Raw genomic sequence first — 24,097 nt, forward strand, 5'->3', positions numbered from 1 at the left:
TATTCTTCTCTTTTTAAATGGATTAGAATGTGTCTACCATCAATGAGGCCAACTCTCCAAGCTCCTTTAAGTTTTATGCCATCAAAGTACTTCCTTATAGCTTCCATTTTTGGATGACCTAGCTGAAATTTGCCTATAAGAGTAAATTTGCAATTTTCAATCAGGCTTTGGATATCCTCCTCATTATAAAAGACGGCCATTTTACTACTCTTCCTGCTCAGAGGTTTAATGATTTGGTCAGCCACCTCATGGTAGCTTTGAGGAAAAACCAAATCATCAAACTTTTTAATAGGTTCAAAGCCTTTTCCAACAACATCAGCAAAAGTAGTCTTTGCCCATTGAATATTAGTGGCCAAATCAACATTTCTTTGTTCAGCCATCAGCACTCCACATTAATGGAACAGTACCCCAACAGCCACTTGAAAGAGAAAAATTCCAGGAAGCAGAAAAACCAAAGAAGAAGCTTCCAATGATAAAAGAAAACTCTTGGAGAGGGAAAATAGTGAGCAGAGAAGGGATGGAGATCCCCACCAACCTTAGACAGTCCATGGAAACCCTAGTAGAGCAACCACCAAGCCAGCCGCCACCTCCATCTGTTATATATAAAATCAAGGTTTGAATGTCATCATATGTTTTAACTGTAATTTATTAGAGAGTTAGAACACACCATAGTTCATTGTGGAGGTGCCCTCGAGTAATTTGTGTCTGTATTTTCCTCTACAAGTCTAAGTAGGTGATTGTAGTTCTTGTCCTAAACCACCTCATGTATACAAAAATAGCTCAATTTTGAGCTATATCTCTTGAATGTTGGGCAACAACATATGCCTCTCTATGATCCCATATCTCAAAATATCATCGGTGATATTTGACCCACTCTACACCACACTTCCCCAATCCATCAACCCTCTGAAATCTAGACTTCATAGTCTAATTATCTACTCCAAGTATCCTTTTGAACTATCATGTCACTTTTTTGATAAGTGACACTTTATTCACTGCCAGCAAATCATGGTACCCATGGCGCCCACACAGATATAAAATATCACCTTGATATGGCTACCATGTCATATGTAGCTAGAAAAATAATTTTATTGTCATTAAAAATAAAATTATCTAACACTAAATGAAGGAAGAAAATTTCAATACATGTGAGACCAAGAGTCCATCAAACTCATCATGATGTACCTGAACAAGACACGACCGCTGCTCCCATACGTACTGCTCGTTCCTACAAAAAAACATTAAAAGATTAATCTATTTTAATAGATAATAATAAAGTTATTAACTATAATTAAAAATAATTGTACATCAATCCAACACTCATCCCATGGATCACAAAAGGGAAAGGAACTCGTAGTATGAATCTACCAACATAAAATCTCTCCTAAGACCATAACTATGGTAAATATATACAATTTGTCATGTTCACCTGAAGAGGCTTTGTTGCTTGTGTGAGCTCCCTGTACAAAATTTCTAATACTAGCAATCCGATAGAGTAATATGAGAAAACTGATAGATCCTCTATAACTCAAGTAATACAAATAAATCATTGATCTCGACTTATCATGAATAAAGGCAACTTAATATGAAGAGTATATAAACCAATACATGCATCTAAAAGATAATATCATCCAAATTCTCATATGTTTTCAAATACCCACATCAACCATTTCAAAGGGTACACAAGTATGGGATCTATCCTGACCAATCTAGAATCTTGCTGGAGCATCTAGAGCACTTGGCTAGTGGTAAAGTATGTATGGATTTTGGTGAGTATCCAACAAATCATTGCAACAGTCTGGTCATAAAACGAGCCTTCTACTCTGCCCAACAACTTTCTACCATACTAACATTGACTCGTTAACTCTAATGCCCAAAATTAAAGCAATGTCTAGCATAGTAACTTTCATCTCCTCAATCGGTAAATGGAATGTGTTAGTATCCAGACACCATTGCTCTGCAAGCATCTTGAGCAAATTAGGATCAAACCCAATGAACTAAAGATTTGATGCAATCTAGTCCAGTATTTCTTAAGGCTATAATAAAATGAGGACATGACATATCCCACTCCATCACCATGAATAGATGTGTGCTGGAATCCTATGATGTTAATCATGGAATTTATTTAGCACTACCTCATCTGGATGTGTTGCTTGATTTATCCTACATAGTGAAGCAACAAAATGATAAAGCTCATAGGGTTTTTTCCAACATCCATTTCCTTTGTACATCTTATTGTGCATCGTTAGAATGTGATGCTCCATCTCCTTATCCCCAAGTATGTCTAGTGTCTGTCATGATGCCTGCAAACAAAACATGGAAAATTATCATAAAATTATTTATCTTCTTAGGAATTATAGTGTTTGAATTATTTTAAATAATACTTTATGTGTTTGTAGGACTAGTTGATTAGTAATGTTTGACAGTATGACACAATCAACATATCATATGGCCTCAATTTATTTGCTCGTTCATTGTATTTTTGTAGGGATTTTTATGTGCTCTTCTTGCTCTTCGTCTAATGATTGGTGGAACTTACTTAATGAGGTTAGTCGATAGGTCAAAATCAAGCCATGATGCTTGTCAAGAGATAACATGGAATTTCGATGGGTACATCTCCTTGAAAAACTCAATAAGGCAATATTGAGAGGTGTTAGATAATTGATATTTTTTGTGATCTGAAGCATATATGACATGAAGGTAAGGTATATAATATTCCTCAATTATTTTGCAACTAAAATTGTAACCTCCATCGTCGTGTAAGTCAACATGGCATGATCGACTACTGAAGTCGACACTTCATACTCATTACAGTTAATGTGAACTGGTGCAGGAAAGCTTCTAGCTTCAATTTCAAAACTTTGTAGTATTGTAGAGATTCTAGTGGTCATTGGTGACTCATTTACTGCATGAAGATCTTTAGTAATGTTATATTGTCTAAGAAATAATTATACGAGGTTGTAATTTTTCTTGAGAAAATCAATGCTTGAATAGGAAGTCATCTAGCTCGATGAAGGATACTTTTGAAGCATTCTAATGATTTAGTTGTCATTATTTCATATCTTCTTTCACCATCATGTGATATAGATTATCTTGTAATATCCCTAGAAATCAACCAATCATATGCATCTTATTTAATATTATGAATATCAATCATATTGTTTAATAAACAAGTCTCATTTGTATTTTCTGCCCAATGCATAATTTTAAATGATGTATCTTTATTAATAATACTTATCTATTTAATTAACATTTTGAAATTTTCTCTAAGTTGCCTTAAGCAGAATCTATGTGCCACCAAGTGGACAATTTATCTACATCCACAAATAATGCCTGAATTGAGATCTGATATTATACAAAGATCTGAATGTGCTCCAACCATAGGAAAAAGATAAAATAAATTCCATGAAAACCATATCAATGATTCATTACACTCAAACTAAGTTACCACAAATGTCAAAGTGTAGAGGTCATTGTTTGCATCAACACCAACAACACTTAATAAAGTTCTATGATATTTTCTTAGTAAACATGTTTTGTCGTGACTCAATATGTCAAAAGTTACTCTAGCCTTATATATATGGCCCAAATGCTCAAAAGAGTCATTGAAATTAAGGTGTACTATCATATTTGATCTTATAAATGGATCCTAGCATTATAATGAAAACGCTACCATTAACTTATGAAATGAGTATAACACTCCTCTCAACTATCGAAGTAAACTTGATGAACTTTTGCCTTGCATCACATGTGTTCATATAAGATACTCAGACTTTGGGTTTAACCTCTATATAAGCAATAATCTGTTTAGACTTCAAATCGTACTGATAGTGAGAATGTAATAATATAAATTTAGATGTACACGGACGGTGTCCACCGATCAAAATTTTATTTGTATAAGAGTGATGATCAGTGACAGATGATATGTTCATGCTCTCAGAAGCCTCTTGCTCTTAGCCGCATGCAAACACTACTGCATGATCGAGATGTATGGTTATAGTGCATACACATCAAACCTAACTAGGATTTATTAGAATGTATACTTTGAAGTTCAATATTTTATTAGATGTACTAATCTTTTACTTTAAACTGTAATTGTGCTTTTGTGGTGAATATTGTTCCCTCATATAACACATTTTTTATTTGCCCATCAGGCATTGTCTTTATTGGACACATTGGAGCATCAATATTGATATCCTCATCACATTTCATTATTGTATGACACGATCAAATGTAACCATTGTAGAATATCATATCATCAAGAATGGATGCATTAATTTTGGAATGCTCTATAATCAATCTATGAGTCATAATCTCAAGCACGTCTATCTCTATGAGTGCATATGTTCTATTTTGGAGTTACTATCAGAATCACTACATGTGCCACATCCATAGTCTCATATCCTTCTCTCTCCTGTGTTATTTGAGTATCATCTTTTGCAATGCCATTCATATGTATATGTGGAAGATGACTTGGCTCGAAACAAAAATGCCTAATAAGACTATAGTCTCGATAATTCAATAAATTTGATACTGAGAAATTGATTCAGTCATATGTCGGATATTTTCAAGGAACCAACTACCATTTTAGATATCATTTTATTATTAATTTTTTTGTAGAGTGCCAAGTTTTGTTGTTAAGAAACTTGCAGTTCACACTCTCTAACCTCGTTGTCTTCAATTAGAGTTGTAACATACCCTGGCCGATAGGAAATCTGCATACGATAGATATAGTGTGAGTCCTAGGATCACCACTTAGAGCATGAAGTACTCATCAAAGGTTGATTGTGTTGGTATACACAGAAGTCGACATGACCTCTTATGTGCTTAGGTTGAATTTAACAGAAGTAACTAATGCACCATTCTATAACATAGAGGTTAAAGTTTGACTCATCTTTGATTAATGAACCTACCTAATATATTTTGAGTTGAGTCAAGTCAGTTGTTTAATATATGAGTACAAATGATTTTTTGTTGTCATTGAAGTTAAAAATTATGATTTTCAATTTATTATTATTATTAACTACTTATTTTAATATGAAAATAACAAAGCTCTTCTTAGATAATGTGATTTTGTAGTACACTCTTATAAATATTCAAGTATCTAGCTAAAATTTCTCCAAATGTATAATCAAAGTTAATTTTTAGGCTAAGAGAACTTCCAAGTGAGAAGGGGGTGTATAAGATCTCTTCTGTCTCAAGCTCTCATTAGATTATTTATGTCTTTGTAACAAAGTTCTATTTTTCTTTTAAACAATACAATGTTTAAAGCAATGAATTTCACTAACTGATCTAATCACTCAAAAAGTATAAATATGTTCGTTAGTATAAATGTGCTCACTAGTTGATATTGTCATAACATAGATGAGATTTGAAACTAAATTACCTTAGATGATCAAATGCATAATTATACATTAGCAAATAAATCAACTTGCAAGAAAATATATTATTATTATTACTATTATTATTATTATTCATTTATTGAATTTATTATTATTATTATTATTATTATTATTATTAATCTTAGTAATAAATATAAATATCATCATCATCATCATCATAATCATCATCATCATCAATATCATTATTATTATTATTATTATTATTATTATTATTATTATTATTATTATTATTATTATTATTATTATAAGTTAAAAACAGTTACAAATTCTGAATTTTTTTTAACAGAATATTAATAAACTTCAAGAAAAATAAAATATACGAAACAGTAAATAAAAGCATGAGAAGAGTTAAGAGAAACTATTCAAAATAATTCCACCGCGAGCCTCCAAATAATTCCACCGCGAGCCTTCTGCTTTTAAAATTGTTTTTTCAAAAGTTCCATTATTTTTTAATAACTTCTATGTATCGCACTTCTAAAAAAATCATCTAGCATATAACAGGGAAGTCTAGAAAATCAGCACACGACAAGTAGGGGAGACCGTTTTATTATTATTATCACCTTTGTTTTGGGGGCTTTACATAAATACCACTCGATTCACATATATTAACGTATTTAACACCTAAATTATGATTTTTTTACATTTATACCACAAATCTTATATATTATATATCAAAATTATTATCATTGTGCCTTTTTAAAAATTGAAATACATTTTTCAAGTAAAAATTAAAATTTTACATTTTAGACGAGTAAATAGATAATAATTGACTGACGCGTGCAAAGTTCTTTTTTTTCAAACTGGGAATTTGGGACGAAGGCTCATGCGTCCGATTTGCAGGACAAAGGATGACCAAGAGTAATTTTTTACTGATAAATATATATAATATATTCTAATTTTTATAATTTTTTTCTTATCTGTCTCATTTCTAAGTGTATTTTTGGATTGCACATCATCGCACTAAATGTAAAACATATACAATAGTTGATTTCAGATCTTAATGTTCTGATTGCATATGAATTAAATGAAGTCTGCGTGGTTATTCAAGTGATTTTAACTAGTAGTATTCGAGTCCCGACCTATCATTTTTGCTATGCTTACCTTCTTCGACCATTGACGGCCCTCTAAACAATTTCAACATTCCAGAAGAGCTCAGATGATTTATTTTATAATTAGACGTCATTTCCGATGACTTCGAACATCATCGAGCCATTTCAATCTGCTCTGAATTTCATATTGAGGTTAGAAATGCGTTTGCATGTTTACTATGAAAATTAGTTTCTATGAGCTAGTAGTTAATAAGGCATATGGGGCAGGCTGACTGAAAAGAGTGGCACCATCTCAAATGTTTGCAAACTACCCAAGTTTTTCCTGCATTTTTTTCCCATATAAAAAGGTGCCATATGGTGGGGGAAAAAAAGGGATATGTAAATACATGAGAATTGTTTTATACATATGTACAGTTCCCAATAGAAAAATGAAAACGATAATAATAAAATTAAAAAGATGCTAAGCAAAGTCAACAACTCTGTACCAACAAAAAACCCATATAAATCCTGCCTTCAATAGTAAAGTTAGTTACAGGAAACAACACTAGGAAAGCAGCATCTATTAGCTAGTGCATAATATAATAGCACAGCCACACCAATACCATGCATACTATTATCAGCAAATATATATATATAAAACATTCCCCACCTGCGCTCTTAAACAACAAAAGAGAATCTGAAATACAAAAATGATCAGAGTTAAATCTTTCAACAAAACAAAAAACATTCCTCACCTGCGCTCATAACCAGCAAAAGAGAAATCTGAAATACTAAAATGATCAGAGTGAATCTTTCAGCAAAACAAAGTAGAATAAGTCCTGAAAAGTAAGCAAAGACAGATAGTTCTGAGGCACCCTACAAATGTTCTGACACCCTACAAATGCTATGCGTAATGAGAATCAGTCACTCCCTCACATATCCAGGCAAGCCACCAACCTTCCTCAGTAAAGATACCTAGGCGGCGAACGTGGTTCCTGAGGTCTAGCAGCGTATGCAACAGGCAAGCTCGGCGGATATGCTGGTTCACGGTATAAAACAGGTTCCCTGTACAGGTTATAGGAATAGTCTATAGGAAGATTCCTCGGCCTCATTTCTAAATCCAAAACCCTACGATGGTCACTCCTGTAATAGTAGTCATCACCAGGTCGTTCATAGGTGTAGGATGGAGGCAGTGGAACTGGCGGTAAAGCTCGGGGAGGCGGAGATGGATAGCGTCGTCGGGGAGGCGGAGATGGATAATGACGAGTTAGAGGAGGTGGGGAAGGGTAAATTTCTCTCCTCACATGCCTGCGTTTTGGTTCCCTTGCTCTGGAGCTTGGCATGACTGCTTCCCTGCCTGTTGCACTTTGAAATAACTTGCATAGTTTTCTTACCTGTGCAGCAATATATAGGAACAAGTAATGCTACGCTTTCATAAATAATCTATGGAAAGATATTTGGGAAAGATTTTATTGGAACAGCTATTAATGTTTATGTGGCATTAATTTCTGTGTGATAAAGCTTTACCGATACAGTTTGACAATAGCAAACCTTCTCTGGGGAAAAATTGGCCATCAAACTTGTTACTTGTAGTATAGTTTTCCTTTATTGCTGATTTAAATTTTTGTAGTATACTTTTCCTTTATTGCAGATTTAAATTTATAGTTTTCCTTTATGTGGCATTAATTTTGTGTGTTAAAGCTTTTATGGATGGTGTGAATATAGCAAACCTGAACAGGGGAAAGCTGGCAATCGAACTTGTTCCTTGTAGTATAGTTGTCTTTTATAGCTGATTTAAATTTCTCCTCTGGTAGGGGCAGACTATCCCTTAAAACAGTGAAACGAACCTGGAAAAGAAACAAGGAAAATCACAAACATTTAGAGATTTCATTAGAATCCGAGATATCTGAAGAATTAATGTGATCAACAATAACAGAAGCCAGTATATACGTCATGTTTACTGGCTGATTGTTATGTTGGTCAAGACCAGTTATGGAAGAAGGAAATAAATATCAAACGTGGGAGAAGAGAAGCAACTCTATCATATTTAGCTCATCATCATTATCGTCAGCTTGTTACATGCGAGAGGAGTCGGAAGAGAAATTTTGATCGTCTTATTTATAAGCAACTGAAGATGCATAAAAGCAAGAAAATAAAAACAGTAGACATGGGACATACGATTTGTAGGGCAGCTCAACAGCCACACAAATTAAATAGATGGTCATATATGCAGCTCGAACCAACTGATGAACTTCAAATAAGCAAATTGGGACAAGAATATTTTTTAAGTTTGCTAAATTCATCACTGAAAAAATAAAACCACAAACCAAATCATACTACCAACAATTTGGATCCTCTCATGGGTAATATAGCTGCTCAATACCCAAAAATGTTAGACCTAACCTATATGATCGCCTTGGTGAGATAAGGTTAAAAATGAAAAAGCTTTATCACGTATAAACTAATTTTAAGTACTATGAATATTGTTTAACATATGAAAGAAAGATTTACATAAAACTAAAATTCCAATGTATTTGCATTTAACTTACAATTTTTAACATACATGCCACTTTACCTATGCATTAAAATGTCTTCCGCACATTAAAAATTAAATTTGTGATATTTTTTAGGTGATATGAAAAATTTGGGTAGTAAAAATGTAAAAAATAAAGTTTAGGTGTTAGATATGTAAAAACATAGGAATTGGGGGAATGTATGTAAATGATCTATATGAAAAGAAAATCAGTACATTATAATAAGCGGGTAAAATATAAATAACCAAATTCTATTGTATTCTATGTTCAAAATTTTCATACGCACACTATTTTAATAAGGAAAGAAGTGTCAAAATGGTTCCCAAACTTTTTGCAAAGAGTCATTTTAATCTCCAGTCTATAAAAGTGTCAATTTACTCCCCAGACTGTTCAATCTTGGATAAAAAAATCCCAGCTCTTTAAAAAGATGATTATTTTAGGCCCCCATTAAAAAAATTCATAATACTAATTAGACGCTTCATAGACTCGAGGACTAAAATGACACCATATAAATACTCGGAAGGACTATTTTAGAACTTTACTTTTTAAACATGTGTGATAAACTATTATTATTTGTACCATGTATAGTATTGGAATAATTAATTTTTCTATATTATCTATTCCATCTATGTTAGCACTCATGATCTCTTTTTATTCTAGTTTGAACCCATTTCTACCTCCTCATAATTGTCTTATTTACAATCAAAACTTACCACTATTTCAAAAATCGATGCCCTTGCACCTACATATACTCCAGGTTATCACATAGCAGGCATTCTTCCCCTTGAGTCATTGATTCGAATCACCCCATATCAAAATATCATGAAAACTTAATTCATCATCTAACGTAGAAGTATTAGCACAAATCTCTACAATCAATAAAAGTTGCTTGCCTCGCTACTTGCCACCTTAATACAAGGTGCCAGCTAGGATGACTTAATACTATAACTCAAATGAGATGTGTGCGAAAAAATAGGAGCATGTTTTCCTAGTCGAAGGGCCTCCTATGGGTAGAACCAAATAGCCTTTCAAGTGAGCACTTAAAACATCCATTTCTTCCTTGCCATTACTCCTTCTTTTATAGTGGATGTCATTAAGTTATGGAAGCCCAAAGAAAAAAAAAAAAGTAAATATGAATCTCAATTAGGGCACCAACAAACCATTAGCACTTCTAAGATTAATTGGCCGAGGAAAGTAATTTAAATTCCAACAATTGTGCTGATGCCAGGTCCGCATTCATGTGACCATAGTCAAGTAACAAACAAGTAACCAAATAGACTGGCTAAACTATTAAAGTTACAATTAAGATCCACGACACTAACAATCCTAATTTTTATTAATCTTGCAAAGAAGGCTTTGAAAAAACATAAATTACAACTTTTGATTAATTCATATAATAGGTTTGGAACCTATATAAATATATATATATATAAAGCTAAAATAAAGATTGGGGATTTATATGTCTTAAAAGTAAAAATAACAAAATCCACATCAAAGAGAGGGTAACATCAAGAAAACAAGAAAATATTATATTAACAAATGACATTATTACAGCTTTAAAAATTAAACAATTTTGCAAGAACATAATGATCAATATAGTGAAATATACTATGTAGTAGTAAAAGGAAAAAAAAAAAGGAGTCAGCTCTAATCAACAAAGATAAGGGTTTTCAAAAAAAGTATTCAAAAAAATTTTGAAAACTAGAAGGATTTTAAATGATTTGAGAGAAACATTTTTGGTGCCATATTAAAGAACAAAGTTGATATGCATAAGTGTGCTAACTATAGAGAATTCAGAAAAATTAGACATACAATGAAGCTATTGGATGAAGTAAAACATAAGTATAACAAAAATTGCATCAATTTCAAGGAGCAAATTTGATTTAATCTTAGGAATATTTACTATGTTAGATATACTTTGTGTTAAGACAATTAATGGAGAAGTTTAAAGAACAAAAAAAGCATCGTCATATGATTTTTATTAATTCAATAAGACAAACAAGTACCCAAGAATAGATTTGGAATGCTTTAAGGCAAAAAAAAAATGTCAAGAATCTCTTGGCATTATAAAAGAAATATATGATAGCGCACGAACTAGTACTAATGATTATGAAGTTCACGTTTATTATTTATTTGCATCAAAAGCCGGAGTGTTTATTGCGTACAGACACTGCATGCAAATTTGCATATGGTGCCCAATATGAACCACTAAAATACATCTTTTTGTTTTTTTTTTAGAGTGGAGCCCACTCTAAATTTTGGTCGGTTCAAATTGGACACAGCACGCAAAATTTGCGGTGTCCACAATAATTTTTCCAAAAGCCGACATTGGATTTATGACAAACAAGTACCCAAGAATAGATTTGGAATGCTTTAAGGCAAAAAAGAATGTCAAGGATCTCTTGACATTATAAAAGAAATATATGATAGTGCACGGACTAGTACTAATGATTATGAAGTTCACATTTATTATTTATTTGCATCAAAAGTCAGAGCGCTTATTAAGTACGGACACTGCATGCAAATTTGCGTGTGGTGTCCAATTTAGACCACTGAAATACATTTTTTTTGTTTTTTTTAATTTTTAGAGTGGAGCCCACTCTAAATTTTTTACAATCCAGATCGGACACCACACACAAAATTTGCGGTGTTCGCATAATAATTTTTCCAAAAGCCGACATTGGATTTATATTTTCCTATCGTCTCTGAACATTATAAGGATACTCAAGGAGAGATGTCTTAGCACATGTTTTTTTTTTTTGATAATATAGTTCTAATTAATGCTACAATTGTTGAAGTGAGTGAAATTTAAATAGTGGATAAAAGGGAAAATAAAGGCATTGGAAAGTGTAAAACAAAGATTATGTATATAATATGTAAATAAAATGGACAAGTGTTTAAGATTTTCATTCAACCCCTATGATTAGGTTATTCATTAGTGGAATAGGTTTAGTATTTGGTTCTAGTAAACAGAAGAATGGAGATAAAAATAAGCACATGATTTCTAAAATTAATGTTAGATGGTTTTGATGAAAATGAGAAGTATATCAAGATTTTTCTAAAATAAGAGGATATAACAAACAATTAAAGGTAATTTTTATAAAACAACAATTATGTCAACATCATCGTATGAATCCATATATTGGGTAATAAAAAATCATTGAAATCCAAGTTAAATGTGACAAAATTAAAAAAATTAAATTCAACTGGCAGAAAAATGAGAATATATTAGAGAATAATTATAGTAACCAAATGGTTGGAATGGCATTTATTTTATTCGAGTTATTAAAAATATATTTAGATGATTTGTATATGTATAACAAAATGTAGAAAATGTGCTTATTAAACAATTTGATAAAATTGTTATAATTAGAAAACTAGGGGCAAGAAAAGAGATTGAGCTAAAAATGCATATAAATTATACAAAATAATTTACAGAGAATAGATATGAACGCCTAAAGCAATAGTTAACATAAACAAATGGAAAATAATGATTCTAATGTGTATCCCAAATAGTTGAGATGAGGCTAACAATGAAGATAATTGTGGAAATCTGAGAAGCTTCAAGTGGTGTTTCAAAGGATGAACCAGCAGACTATCTAAAACTTTACAGTAGATTTGATTGAAGATTAATTTGAAAAGCACTTGATTTGTGTGTTTATTCCTTTTTTATTTATGTTTATTTATTTTTTATTTGAGAATTATTTCCTTTCACAATTTTGGTTAGATATATTCGGCAAGTTGGTAAATTAGGAGGGATCAGTTTCCCTATATATGTACCCTACATGTGAATAATGAAAAGAAGTAATTTTTTTCCCAAATTTTGGTTTTCTACATGGTATCAGAGCCCAATTCGAGCATTGTTTACTAATTGAACCCTAGCTCTCGCGATTGGAACAAATCTTCATCTCCTTTGTATACGACATCGAAGAGGGTGACCGTATGCTTCCTTCCCTTCAAACGACATCAACTATGGATTAGGGCAAGTTCTGACTGTGTGACAGCTCTTTTGGATCTTGCATCTGCTATCATATATCGCATCATCTATTTCTTTGTCTACCACAAACAATATAACAGCTTCGACCGTCTGCTTCTTTGTCTGTCTCAGTCATCTGCGTCGACCTAGTCTAGAACTGCTTCAAACGGCATCGTCATCTTCCTGCGATAACATCTTTGTCTGCATTGCTTGAAGGGAATCAACTTCATCGTCTAAAAGCAATTGTCTGCTTCGCCTTCGACTGCCTTCTTTGTCTTTGCTTTGTCTGCTAGTGCTCTCTTTGTTGTCTCCAACTTAATCAGTCGCAAGTAGCTGCCAGCTCCAATAGTCGTCAAAATCCTAGAATCTGCCCTACAAGACCTCCTCTGACATTCCATATAACAGTTATGTTCATCCTTCGCTCCCTACCGCAGGCTCGACTCCATCGGATTCTCTATGTCGCAGGCTTGTTTGTCAGAATATCCATGTACCTGTTTCTTAGGCTAGCCAAAATTCCTCTGCCAGCTTGCAAGCCGGTTGAAATCACTTGTTACCAAGTTTTGATTCTCTCCCTGAAAGTTGAAGGCCCTCTTCCGCCAACACTCCTCCCTATCCTTGCATGTTGCTCCTCTCTATCCTTGCAGGCCCTTCCTCAATTTATCCCTGCAGCTTTCCTTGCACGCATCACTGCCAGATCTCTCCATGCAGACAGAGTACCTGCAGGAGTAGCCTTTTAGGCTTCTCTAAGAGCTCCCTGCATTCTTCCAGGCGCACCTCCCAGACATCCTATAGTTTGTCAGCAACCCAACTTCTCTTTTCCGAGCATGCAAAACTTGCATGTTTTTCGGGCATTAATCCACTCCTACGACAAGAAGCATTCAAAAATCATGCAACTTGCAATAGCTTGAAATTCTTCCAACCCTAAAAATATTTAATTCTGCTCCAGAGTCTACTATCTAGATCTATAATGTTGTACTCAAAGTCGCCTATTTTATTAATAGAATGTCAAACAGAGTTATTGAATTCAAAGCCCCTCTCCATATTTTGATGGAAAAATACCCCTCATGTTAGAGTTTTCTCATCCAATCTACCTCTAAAATCTTTAATTGTCTCTTTTGTCCACATAAATCAACTAAACTGCATAAAGTTTGACCCAAAATCCATTAAGTGTATTTTACTTGGGTATGCCTTCAACAAAAGGGGTATAAGTGTTATCACTTGTTACCAAAAAAAATATACCAAAAATGTCATACTTTTAAAAAAATAATCATATTATCCCAAATCTAATATTCAGGAAGTGCAAAACGAACATCAATTTTAAAATGCACTTGATTACATCTACAAGACAACCCACCTACCCCTCTTCTTACTACACTTCTACTAGACTCTCCTATTGAAGATATCCAACCAACCCAACGTGAAATCCACAATATCAAATTTTGTGTGTATTAGAAGAAAGAAAAATCTTGAGCAGGTTGAAGATAACTTACACAGACAAAACTGCTCCAACAAAAAACCGAGTCTACATTTACTTCAAATTTTAGATGAGTCCAATACTTATGAGTTATCCCCTTCCTCTTATAGTATTGATGATAAGGAAATTTGTACTAGATACATAATTAAGAAGTATATAACTTATGATAACATATTCTCGACCTATAGAACATTTATATCTAACCTTGATAATGTGCAGATTCTTACATACATTTATGATACTCTTGAAAATCTAGAATGGAGGAACGTAGTGGATGAGGAGATTTAAGTACTACAGCATATCGACAAATGAATTTTTACCAAACTCTCTTAGAAAAAGAAAGCAGTTAGATGCAAGTGGTTGTTAAACATCAAATACAAAGTTGATTGGAGTATTGAGAGGTCAAAAGCCAAATTTATTGTAAAAGGTTTCACGCAAATCTTATGGGATTGACTATCAAGAGACCTTTACAGTAGTAACAAACAGAGTAGTATCAAAGTTCTCCTTTTAGTAGCAGTAAACAAGAAATGGGGATTGTAGTTATTTTGCATAAAAAAATATCTTCCTGAATGGAAATCTGGAAGAGGTGCACATGGAGATACCAACAAAACCTGAGAATGATTCTAGCAAACACCTAGTATGCAAACTCAATAAGTCTATCAACGGACTCAGGTTGATCACACACTGTTCATAAAACATACTCAATGATATAAGATTATTGCACTAGTTGTATATGTGGATTATATGATTCTTATTGTTGATGATGAAAGAAAAATTCTTAAAATCAAATAAGTGTTTGTTGCTGAATTTGAAATAAATGACCTAAGAAACTTGAGATATTTTCTTGGTATCGAGGTAGTATAGTCAAAGAAAGACATTGTTATATCACAGAAGACATACATCATATATATCTACTAAAGGAAACAGAGATGATAAGATGCAACAAGTTGATACTTCAATAAAACCCAACAAGTCTAACAAAAAAGAAGAAAGTATGTTTGTGGATAAAAGAAAATACCGAAGATTGGTATGAAAACTCATTTATTTGTCCCATATTATATCAAATATTGCACTCTATCTGTATTGTGAGCCAACACATGAATAGCCCAAATGAAGAACATTCGGAGATGGTATACAAGATTCTAAGGTTTATCAAGAATATTAATGATCATGGATTAATTTTTTAAAATAATTAGAAAACGAGCGATAGAAGTCTACAATGATGTTAGTTGGATTAGGGAAGTCATATGTATGGGGAAATATGACTACCTTTAAAAGCAATGTCGAATAAGATTATAGGACGCTTGCCTTGAGAATCTATGAAGGAATCTAAATTCAGAAAATGTAAAAGAAACTAGGATGCACCTCCAACAAGCTTATATACATGTTTCGTGATAGTCAAACAGCTATTAGTATTGTCAAAAATCATGTGCATCATGACAGGACCAAACATATTGAAATTGATAGACATTTCATCTTTGAAAAGGTTAATGAGAAATTATACGGTTAAGCTACATCCTGACACAACAATAAGTTGATGTCTTCACCAAAGCTCTTCAGTTAAGCACCTTTTCAAAGTTCAATACCAAGCTTAGTCTCTACCAATTAGGAAATAGCTTGAGAGTGAGTGTGGAAATCTGAGAAGCTTCGGGAGGTGTTTCTTAGGATGAGCAGCAAACTATCCAAGATCTTACAAGAAATTTGATTGAAGATCAAATTGGAAACCTCTTGATTTGTGTTTATTCTTTTCCTATTTATTTTTCATTATTTTTTATTTCATAATTAAATTTTTCCTAATTTAGGTTAGATATATTTAGAAAGTTAGTAAATTATGACGGATAGATTTCCTTGTACTGTATCCTACATTAGAATAATGAAATAAAGTAATTTATCTTGCAAAAATCTGATTTTTATAATAATGAAGATGGCTTCAATCTTAAATCGATTTTCACAACTATAAATGTGTTGAAGGAAGTGTAACACCTCTTGCATGCGAGTTAAGTGACCAAATATAGTGAAAATCTTAATGCGACAATTTTTAGCTCTCTTGTCCATTCTCAAGACTAGACTGGCATAGTTATCATATCCTGCACTATGAAAATTCTAAAAATATGAGTTCGTTTTATAGTACACTAAATATTTTCAGCTCTGAATCCGAATTTTCAATTCTTAAAATGCATAGCAACTTGTACATTCCCTTTAGTTCGTAAAAACAAAAAAAGAAATTTCCAACATCCTTTATAATCTTAATTTGGTAGATTGTGATGAACTGATGATTGAAAGACATTGCAAAGCATGTCGGTTGGTTAGGACATCTGCTAACTCAGGCATGTGGAGCAGTCATACAGCAAAAGCCTTTCATTTTTCTACTGGTCACCATGGCCACAGCCTTAGAATTTGCCACTGGCCACCTAATAGTTCTTAAGGTTTCAGATTATTGTATCAGTGAATTTTTTATCAGAATTCAACTGAGTGCATAGAACTCCATGAAATAATTAAATTTATGTTTGAAATGATTAAAGTAACAACAAAACAAGTTATAAGCCTGTTATAACAACCCTCCCTACTTCCATGTAGCTATAGTGTGAACCACAAAATGGCAGCTCTAAGAATTGGAAAATTTGTAATGGCCGCACCTAAGTTGCCTGCAATTAAAAGGAATGAGCATGCTAACCCGCACTTGCTAATACAAAAAAGTATAACCTACGAAGTGAAGGTGTACATGTTTCAGCCATCAACCTTGGTTTCTTAGCAGCACGGCCAGAAGTATACCAACTGTCAGTACAGAGGAGCACTTCTTTATATCACCATCTCAATCACATAGTTCCTATCATAAATTGACTTTATTGGTATTCAGTAAAACATGAAAGTGCGCATTAGCAGATTGGGGAATAGCAACATTGCTTTTAATATCATATGATAGCAAATATTTTGCATAATTTTCAAACTTTCAAACAGGTTTATTATAACAATTTTATCATATGGGGTAAGCCAAAATATCCTAGTCCATTCAATTATGTTAATTCCTCCCTAAGAGTGCTTCATAATACATTTTTGCCAAGGTTTAGAAAATCTGACAAGACAAAAACCCAAAAGAGTTCAAAGTTCAATGTTCGAAAGGTTAAGTGGAATGGTACCTGCAGGTAAACTGTGCCCGCATAAATAAAATACAAATTCCTATCAGCATATTCTAATAAAAATGATCAAATTAAGGCCAAAACACTTGGATCTGATTTGAATTAGTGTTAAAGGTTATCTATCAATTTGTATTGCACTCAATTAAAAGAGCATCCAAGACTACGAAACCAATCTTGGCAAAAACTTTGGTCAGGATATCCAGAGCAATTTTTTTCCATAACTAATATAAAAATGCATACTAATTATTTGAATAATATAATATTTATAGCAATATTGAAATTAAATGTTAAAAGATTTACTAAAATTCTAAAAATATATAAATGAAATAATCTTACATATAAATGTCATCTAGATATTTTGTTTCTTAATAAAGTGGTAAAAGACATATTTTGCTAGAAAAAAAGATTACTACAAACATATACATAATAAATAAAAGGCTTTCACTGAGAATAGTCTTCTTTGAATTTTTTTCTTGCCAATATTAGGATTCTAATATTTGGGTTGAATTCAAAATATTGTTTGGTTTGGCGTTTAAAAAACCAAAAATGTTTGATTAAGTTAAAATTTAAGTAAATTTTTTATTTTTTTGAGAATATTCTTGTCTTTAGAGATCAAATCTTCATCAATTTAACATCAATTTAAGAAATTTTTTGTTTGCTTTTCATTAAGCCTTTATTTTCATGTATTCGGATAACTGATTCAATCTGCCAATCCAATTAAGTTTTCAAAACAGTAGTTTCTACAAACCATTTTGCATAAATGAAACATTTATTTATAGGTAAATCTAAAGTGATTTCTAATAAACCCCAAGTAAATCTTAGGTTTCTTTAGTTGATATAAGGAGCCTTCTAGTACAAGTTCTATCTAGCATACCTACATGCCATCTTAAATGGCCCTTAGATTGAAATTGGGTATTGGCCCTAGCCAAGAATTTGGTCAAAGCCCAAGTGCATAGAAACCATTCCCGACCAAAAAGTTTAATTGATGCCTTGGTCCAATTTTTTGAAAACAATTAATATAGAAAGTATGAAAACATTATTTAATTAACCAAATATTTATAATAATAATGCACACAAATGTTAAAAGAGTTACTAAATCGCTAAGAAATATATGATTGAAATAATCTTACATATAAATATAATCTTCATGTTTTACATTTTAATAAAAAAAGTAAAATACTAAAATACTTCATAAGAAAAGGTGGATAACATCAATTTTATACTAAATATGAAGCTGTTAAAAAAAATACTTAATTTTTTTTTTAGATTATAATTTGGAACATATGGGTTGAATCTAAAATATTGTTTGCTGGTGTTTATAATCCAAAGTATTTGCTTAGTTAAAATTAATTAGAATGAGTTATATTAAGAAAGGCATGGTTCTTAGAAATCATACCTATTTTGAACATTCAATAGTTTAACCATTACTTCAAGCTTCTTTGTAAAATTATCTTTTTCAGTTATTCGAACCACTCACATGGGTGACAACAATCCAATCAATTGAATTGAAAAATCTAATTGGGTTTTCAAAATCTTCATTTCTACATAAATTTTTGCATGAATGCTTTTCAGGTTAAATTCAACTATTGTTTTTTTTATATTCCTAAACCATTAGTATTAATTCTGTCCTCCATTTAATTGGTGAATCATCTTCTTCGATATGATATGCCCCCAACAATCTAAGGAACATTTTCCCATAACTCATCTTAAACAGCGTACTAATCCCATTATCCCTCTAAGAAAAACATGATATGTTTCAATTGTAAAATTATAAGCAATTACTCTCTACATGGTTGAGTTCAAATTCCCTATTCTAAAAGTCTTATTATCATAATTTACTGGAACCAAAATTTAAACATTTATCATATGCACGCTTTCCATGGATATCAAGAGCAATAAAATGCTTCAATCAACAAGGAAACCATATCTAACATGCATCCAATACATTGATAATCAAGATGGTAGGCTGAAAATCCCAATCAGCCTATCCAAGTTGGATCATATGCCAAGTACCATGTTTGATCTAAAATGCTCACTTTGAATAGTTAGATATACTTTAAATACATAAGTATTTTACTGCATTCTACAATGCATCAAGTACTAATGTGAAATTTTGATTATAAATATTTTTCATACAAGTTGTTTTAAAAAATGCACATATGTGAGTATTTCACATAACTATGAATGAATGTGTAAATAAAGTTTGCCAATGGCTGCTATCACCAACATTAGAAAAATCCAAGTACTTGAGGATTGGTACGTAAATCGTTGTTCTTCCTTTAATCCTACAAAATGCCACATAAAAAGTCAACTATGTTTAGTGCAGTTCCTTCAGACAACCACTAGCCATTTTATCGTTAGTCTCTCACTTCAATTAAAGCATTGCTATACTAACTAATTATATCATACATGTCACATCTTTACCGCTCTGTTTTACATGCCCAAGCTACACATATCAATATTCCAATACCTTATCATCAATAGGCTATAATCCTAATACCTATTAATTTAATGATTTCTCAAACTATGCTTCAAAATTTTTCAAAAAAAAAAAAATCTAATATCTCATTTCCATCACTTAATTTAATTATTGATATTTTCTACACAAATTAGCTCCATAAATCATAGCATGTGATATTGTGCATCACAAAATACACAAAAAAAGAAACACTTTTTTATTTTAACAGTGTAATTTAACTCAACAAGTTATCTATATCATCTATATTCTCCATAATCAACACATTTTTTAAACCAGAAAAAAAAAATTAATTTGTTTTCTAATACTACTCACAAATAAATATTAACTCCACATCAAATGAAACAGCATATCATGTCTTCAATCTTTGTTCTGCTAAGCACTTTGGCTCCTAAAGTTTTTATTTTTTTCTCCAATGTTAACATGTTTCACACACATAAAAAGAGATCTAATTTAGTAAAATTATGCGGCGCCTGTGAATGTTCTACCAACGAGGCCAATTTAAGGGCTTGTTTGGGTAGTTGCAACTAATTGAAGAAGCATATGTGAACCTACTGCAGAAAAAATTGATATTCAAAATGTTGCGGTGACTATACAAATTTTATTTATTTTCAAAAAACTTGACGCAGCTTTCTAGCACTCACCGTACTTAGTCATGTCAAGTTGTAAAACATAGCTTCCCACAATAACTTGTTGAAAAAACGGGCATAATTCGTTTTTTTCCAAACGTCACAAAGTACAATGCGCCACCGCACTGCTACCTCAAACGCACCTTAAGTATGTTGGACATACTCATAGAAAAACAAATATAAATAAATTTAATATTTATCATTAATACAATCCCACTATAAATGAAAGGCTTTTTTCACTCTGAAGTTACTTAAAGTACTATCCGTTATTCCACTCATTATCCCAACCAATTTTAATAGATCTTTAATTCATAATTGCCCCCATAAATTTTACCAAATTAATTCTAGTGCTACAAGATCATGTGATTTTCTAAAATTGATAACAATCATATAACGATCCTTACATTTCTCTGTATGCTTTTGTAATAATTGTCTTGACACAAAACAATTGATTTTATATTCTAACTTGAGTCATAAAATCAAATTGAAACTTGAATATTGGTGCAAATTTTCAAGTCTATATTTCACTGCCCACTCATAATTTATCAATTTTCATTATATGAATCATAAGGTTGAGTCCCTCCTAATTACCATAACCTTGAGCATCTCCGTGGTTCTTCAATATCAATACAAAAAAAACATTTCCAATTCAATCATTTAACCTTTCTCACCCTCTAAATTTTGATAAAAAAACTGGGGACAGACTAAGATGATCTCACCCTCCAAATTCAATAAACATCTTATTTGGATCTAAGAATGCAAAGGTCATTTAAGATTTTCAAATGCTACTAGAATAATGGAATATAAGAAAATCACTCAAAATAACTTAGGATTAGGATTCAAAAGTCAAAGACAATTAGATATGAAAAACACGGTATTTTTAGATGGAAACCAGTAAGCACGAGGATTACCAAACAATAATACAATAATCATATAAATCTGAAGAAATCAAAGAAAAAATTTGAACCAAACAAATCAATGAGCAATTAAAATTTATTCACCACAATTGAAGTGTTGGTTCAAGGACATTAGCAAACCAATAACAAAATATGAAGAAGAAATTAGACAGACAATAATGCAGTAAAATAAAAAATTAATGTAACAAAATTAGAAGTCGCACTTGTAACATATTCAAGATATCACCCATCCAACAAGCAACAGAAAGTTCAAAACTTGAAAGAAATTTATTTTCTCCAAGTCACCATTACTATATATTACATGTGATACTCACTATTTACATAATTTTCATATTCTTAGGCTAAGAAATATGATTGCACAAATATATCTTAGTTCCACTACAAAAATCCTAAAATTCAAGCCTAGATCTTCATAGTTTCAATAGACAGCGGATTCAAAAATATAAATTTTCAAATATTCTAAGCGAAATATCTGCTTACCATTCTTTTTCATATAATTCTTAAATACACAATCAGATTAGCATTAGAAACCAACAAAACACTAAAGTACATAGAGCCAAAATATGCTAACAAAAGCAGCTAACACGTTGACATCAGGAACCAAAAGGATAAAATACTAAAAACTAATAATGTCAAAATTGCCACCATCTGAAAGATATTTGTTACTTGTAGGAATTTTAGTCATTCCACACTAAAAGAATGTTACAGATTAAAACTTTCCGGATCCTAAAAACTACAGCTCGCACAAACATAAGAACCATGGCCATTAATCAAACAAAAATAGTAAGCAGCATCAACTAAACTTGTGCGAATAGCCACAACTGAACCAATCAAAAATCATAACAAAACATATGAACCATTTATTACTAAGAATCAACCAAAAGATAACATGTCAGGCAAGAAACTATTCATCATATGCATATTCTAAAAGAAAAAAATTGTTAAAACTATAAAATAGACTAACTGATCATATCAAATAACCCTTACAAAGATCTTTGTTTTATACAATGCTTCTACTAGAATAAACAAGCATATTTCCATCAAATGTAAATGTCATGGACAAATTTAGATCCAAGAATTTAGCATTTTATATTAAAAAAAGGATGTAAATTTTATGCTCCCTGCAACATAAGTCCATAAATCATCACAAAAAAAATTTACATGCCGGTGGACAAAATATCGTTGCAATACACCAAGAAATTCACACTCTCATCATCCAAATAATCATAGGAAGAAGCATTAATTTAATTGACAAAAGAATGGATGTAGAGCCACAAGAGGTGCAAAGAGAGGAATTCAAAGAATTAACAAAAGATTCTTTAAATAAATTCAAATCAATAATTTTAAAACTACAGTATAATTAAATTTTATTAAATTTTTAATAAGTATGATATAATTAATTTTCTAATATCTTTAATATGTATGCATTAATTCCAACGCAATGCAAGATTTCAAATGGCCCCTCATTTCTCTCATGTAATTTCTCAAACATTCTTGATAAAAAATTCTAAATGTTAGCACATTGTAGCTTTCGTAGGATTTAAACTCCATGAAACACTTTTAACATAGCCATAAAGCGATAATTATAGCAAATTTTACAGGAACATCCTTATGAAATTCATGAATACATTGTGTGAATGATTTTGCAAACACATCAGGTGTAAACTCAATAAGAAGCTGAATAAAATATTTAAACATTTCAGGTTAAAATAAAAAAAAAAATCTCAAATGAAATCTTTTCAATAGAAATATTAGCAATATCAATTGCATACAAATTACATAAGTAATATAAAAGCCCTCAAACATGTCTTAATTTCAGCAATATTTTTAAAAGCACGCTTCATAAGTAAAGTGAAGTGAAGCTTGTGATGCCCACTTCGCTTCATTGAAGGGTGCTTCGAAGCGCATTTGCAGGTTCTTTTTTGCAATTTTTAAGTTTTTAATTATTGCAACAAACTATTAGAAATTGTTTGAAATTTTATGAAATTTTAATTTGTAGATTAGATTCATCATGAATGTTCTTCTTCTAGCTAAGTATTATACAACATTTTTTTCAGTTTTATATAACCTTTTAAGTTGCACTTTATATTTTATAATGGTTGATGAATGTATTTAAACATTAATATTTTATAGTTTTATATAACCATTAGAATTGTGGTTAATAAAGTGTCGCTTCGCTCTGCACTGTGCTTCTAAAATAAAGCCTTACACATTGCATTGCGCTTTGCACTTTGATAACAATAAATTTCACTTTACTAATCAATTCGGATACTACGTGGTTGAAAATATGGGCTTTCATATGAGGCGGTGTAATGTGATTCTATTGTGATCATCAAACTTCTTAAGAGCTAGTTTCTCAAGTACATTATCTTTTCACAAAAAATTGTTTTCTAAATAAAGTATTGGGGAATTTTGTGTTGCTTTTCCTAAGACCAAAGTAGTAAAAAAAAACTCATCTCAAATGAAATATAAAGTTGTGTTACCATATTCTTTCAAAAGAGTTTTCAAAAATAACTATGTGAAT

At 31.6% G+C, this 24,097-nt stretch overlaps 1 protein-coding gene across 2 annotated transcripts in view; it reads right to left on the reverse strand.

Moving 5' to 3' along the window:
• Positions 1–7,123: 7,123 nt before the first annotated feature.
• Positions 7,124–24,097, reverse strand: part of LOC110031511 — a 33,824-nt gene continuing 16,850 nt past the window's right edge. For both annotated transcript variants that reach the window (XM_020734747.1, XM_020734748.1), the window contains exons 4-5: positions 8,161–8,277; positions 7,124–7,824 (exon numbers count right to left, since the gene is read on the reverse strand). In XM_020734747.1, coding sequence (XP_020590406.1) covers positions 7,393–7,824; positions 8,161–8,277 — 549 coding nt within the window. In that variant the 3' untranslated portion in view covers positions 7,124–7,392. The remainder of the gene's footprint in view (positions 7,825–8,160; positions 8,278–24,097) is intronic.

This window comes from Phalaenopsis equestris, unplaced genomic scaffold, assembly GCF_001263595.1.
Source record: "Phalaenopsis equestris unplaced genomic scaffold, ASM126359v1 Scaffold000835, whole genome shotgun sequence".
Classification (NCBI taxonomy): domain Eukaryota; kingdom Viridiplantae; phylum Streptophyta; class Magnoliopsida; order Asparagales; family Orchidaceae; genus Phalaenopsis; species Phalaenopsis equestris.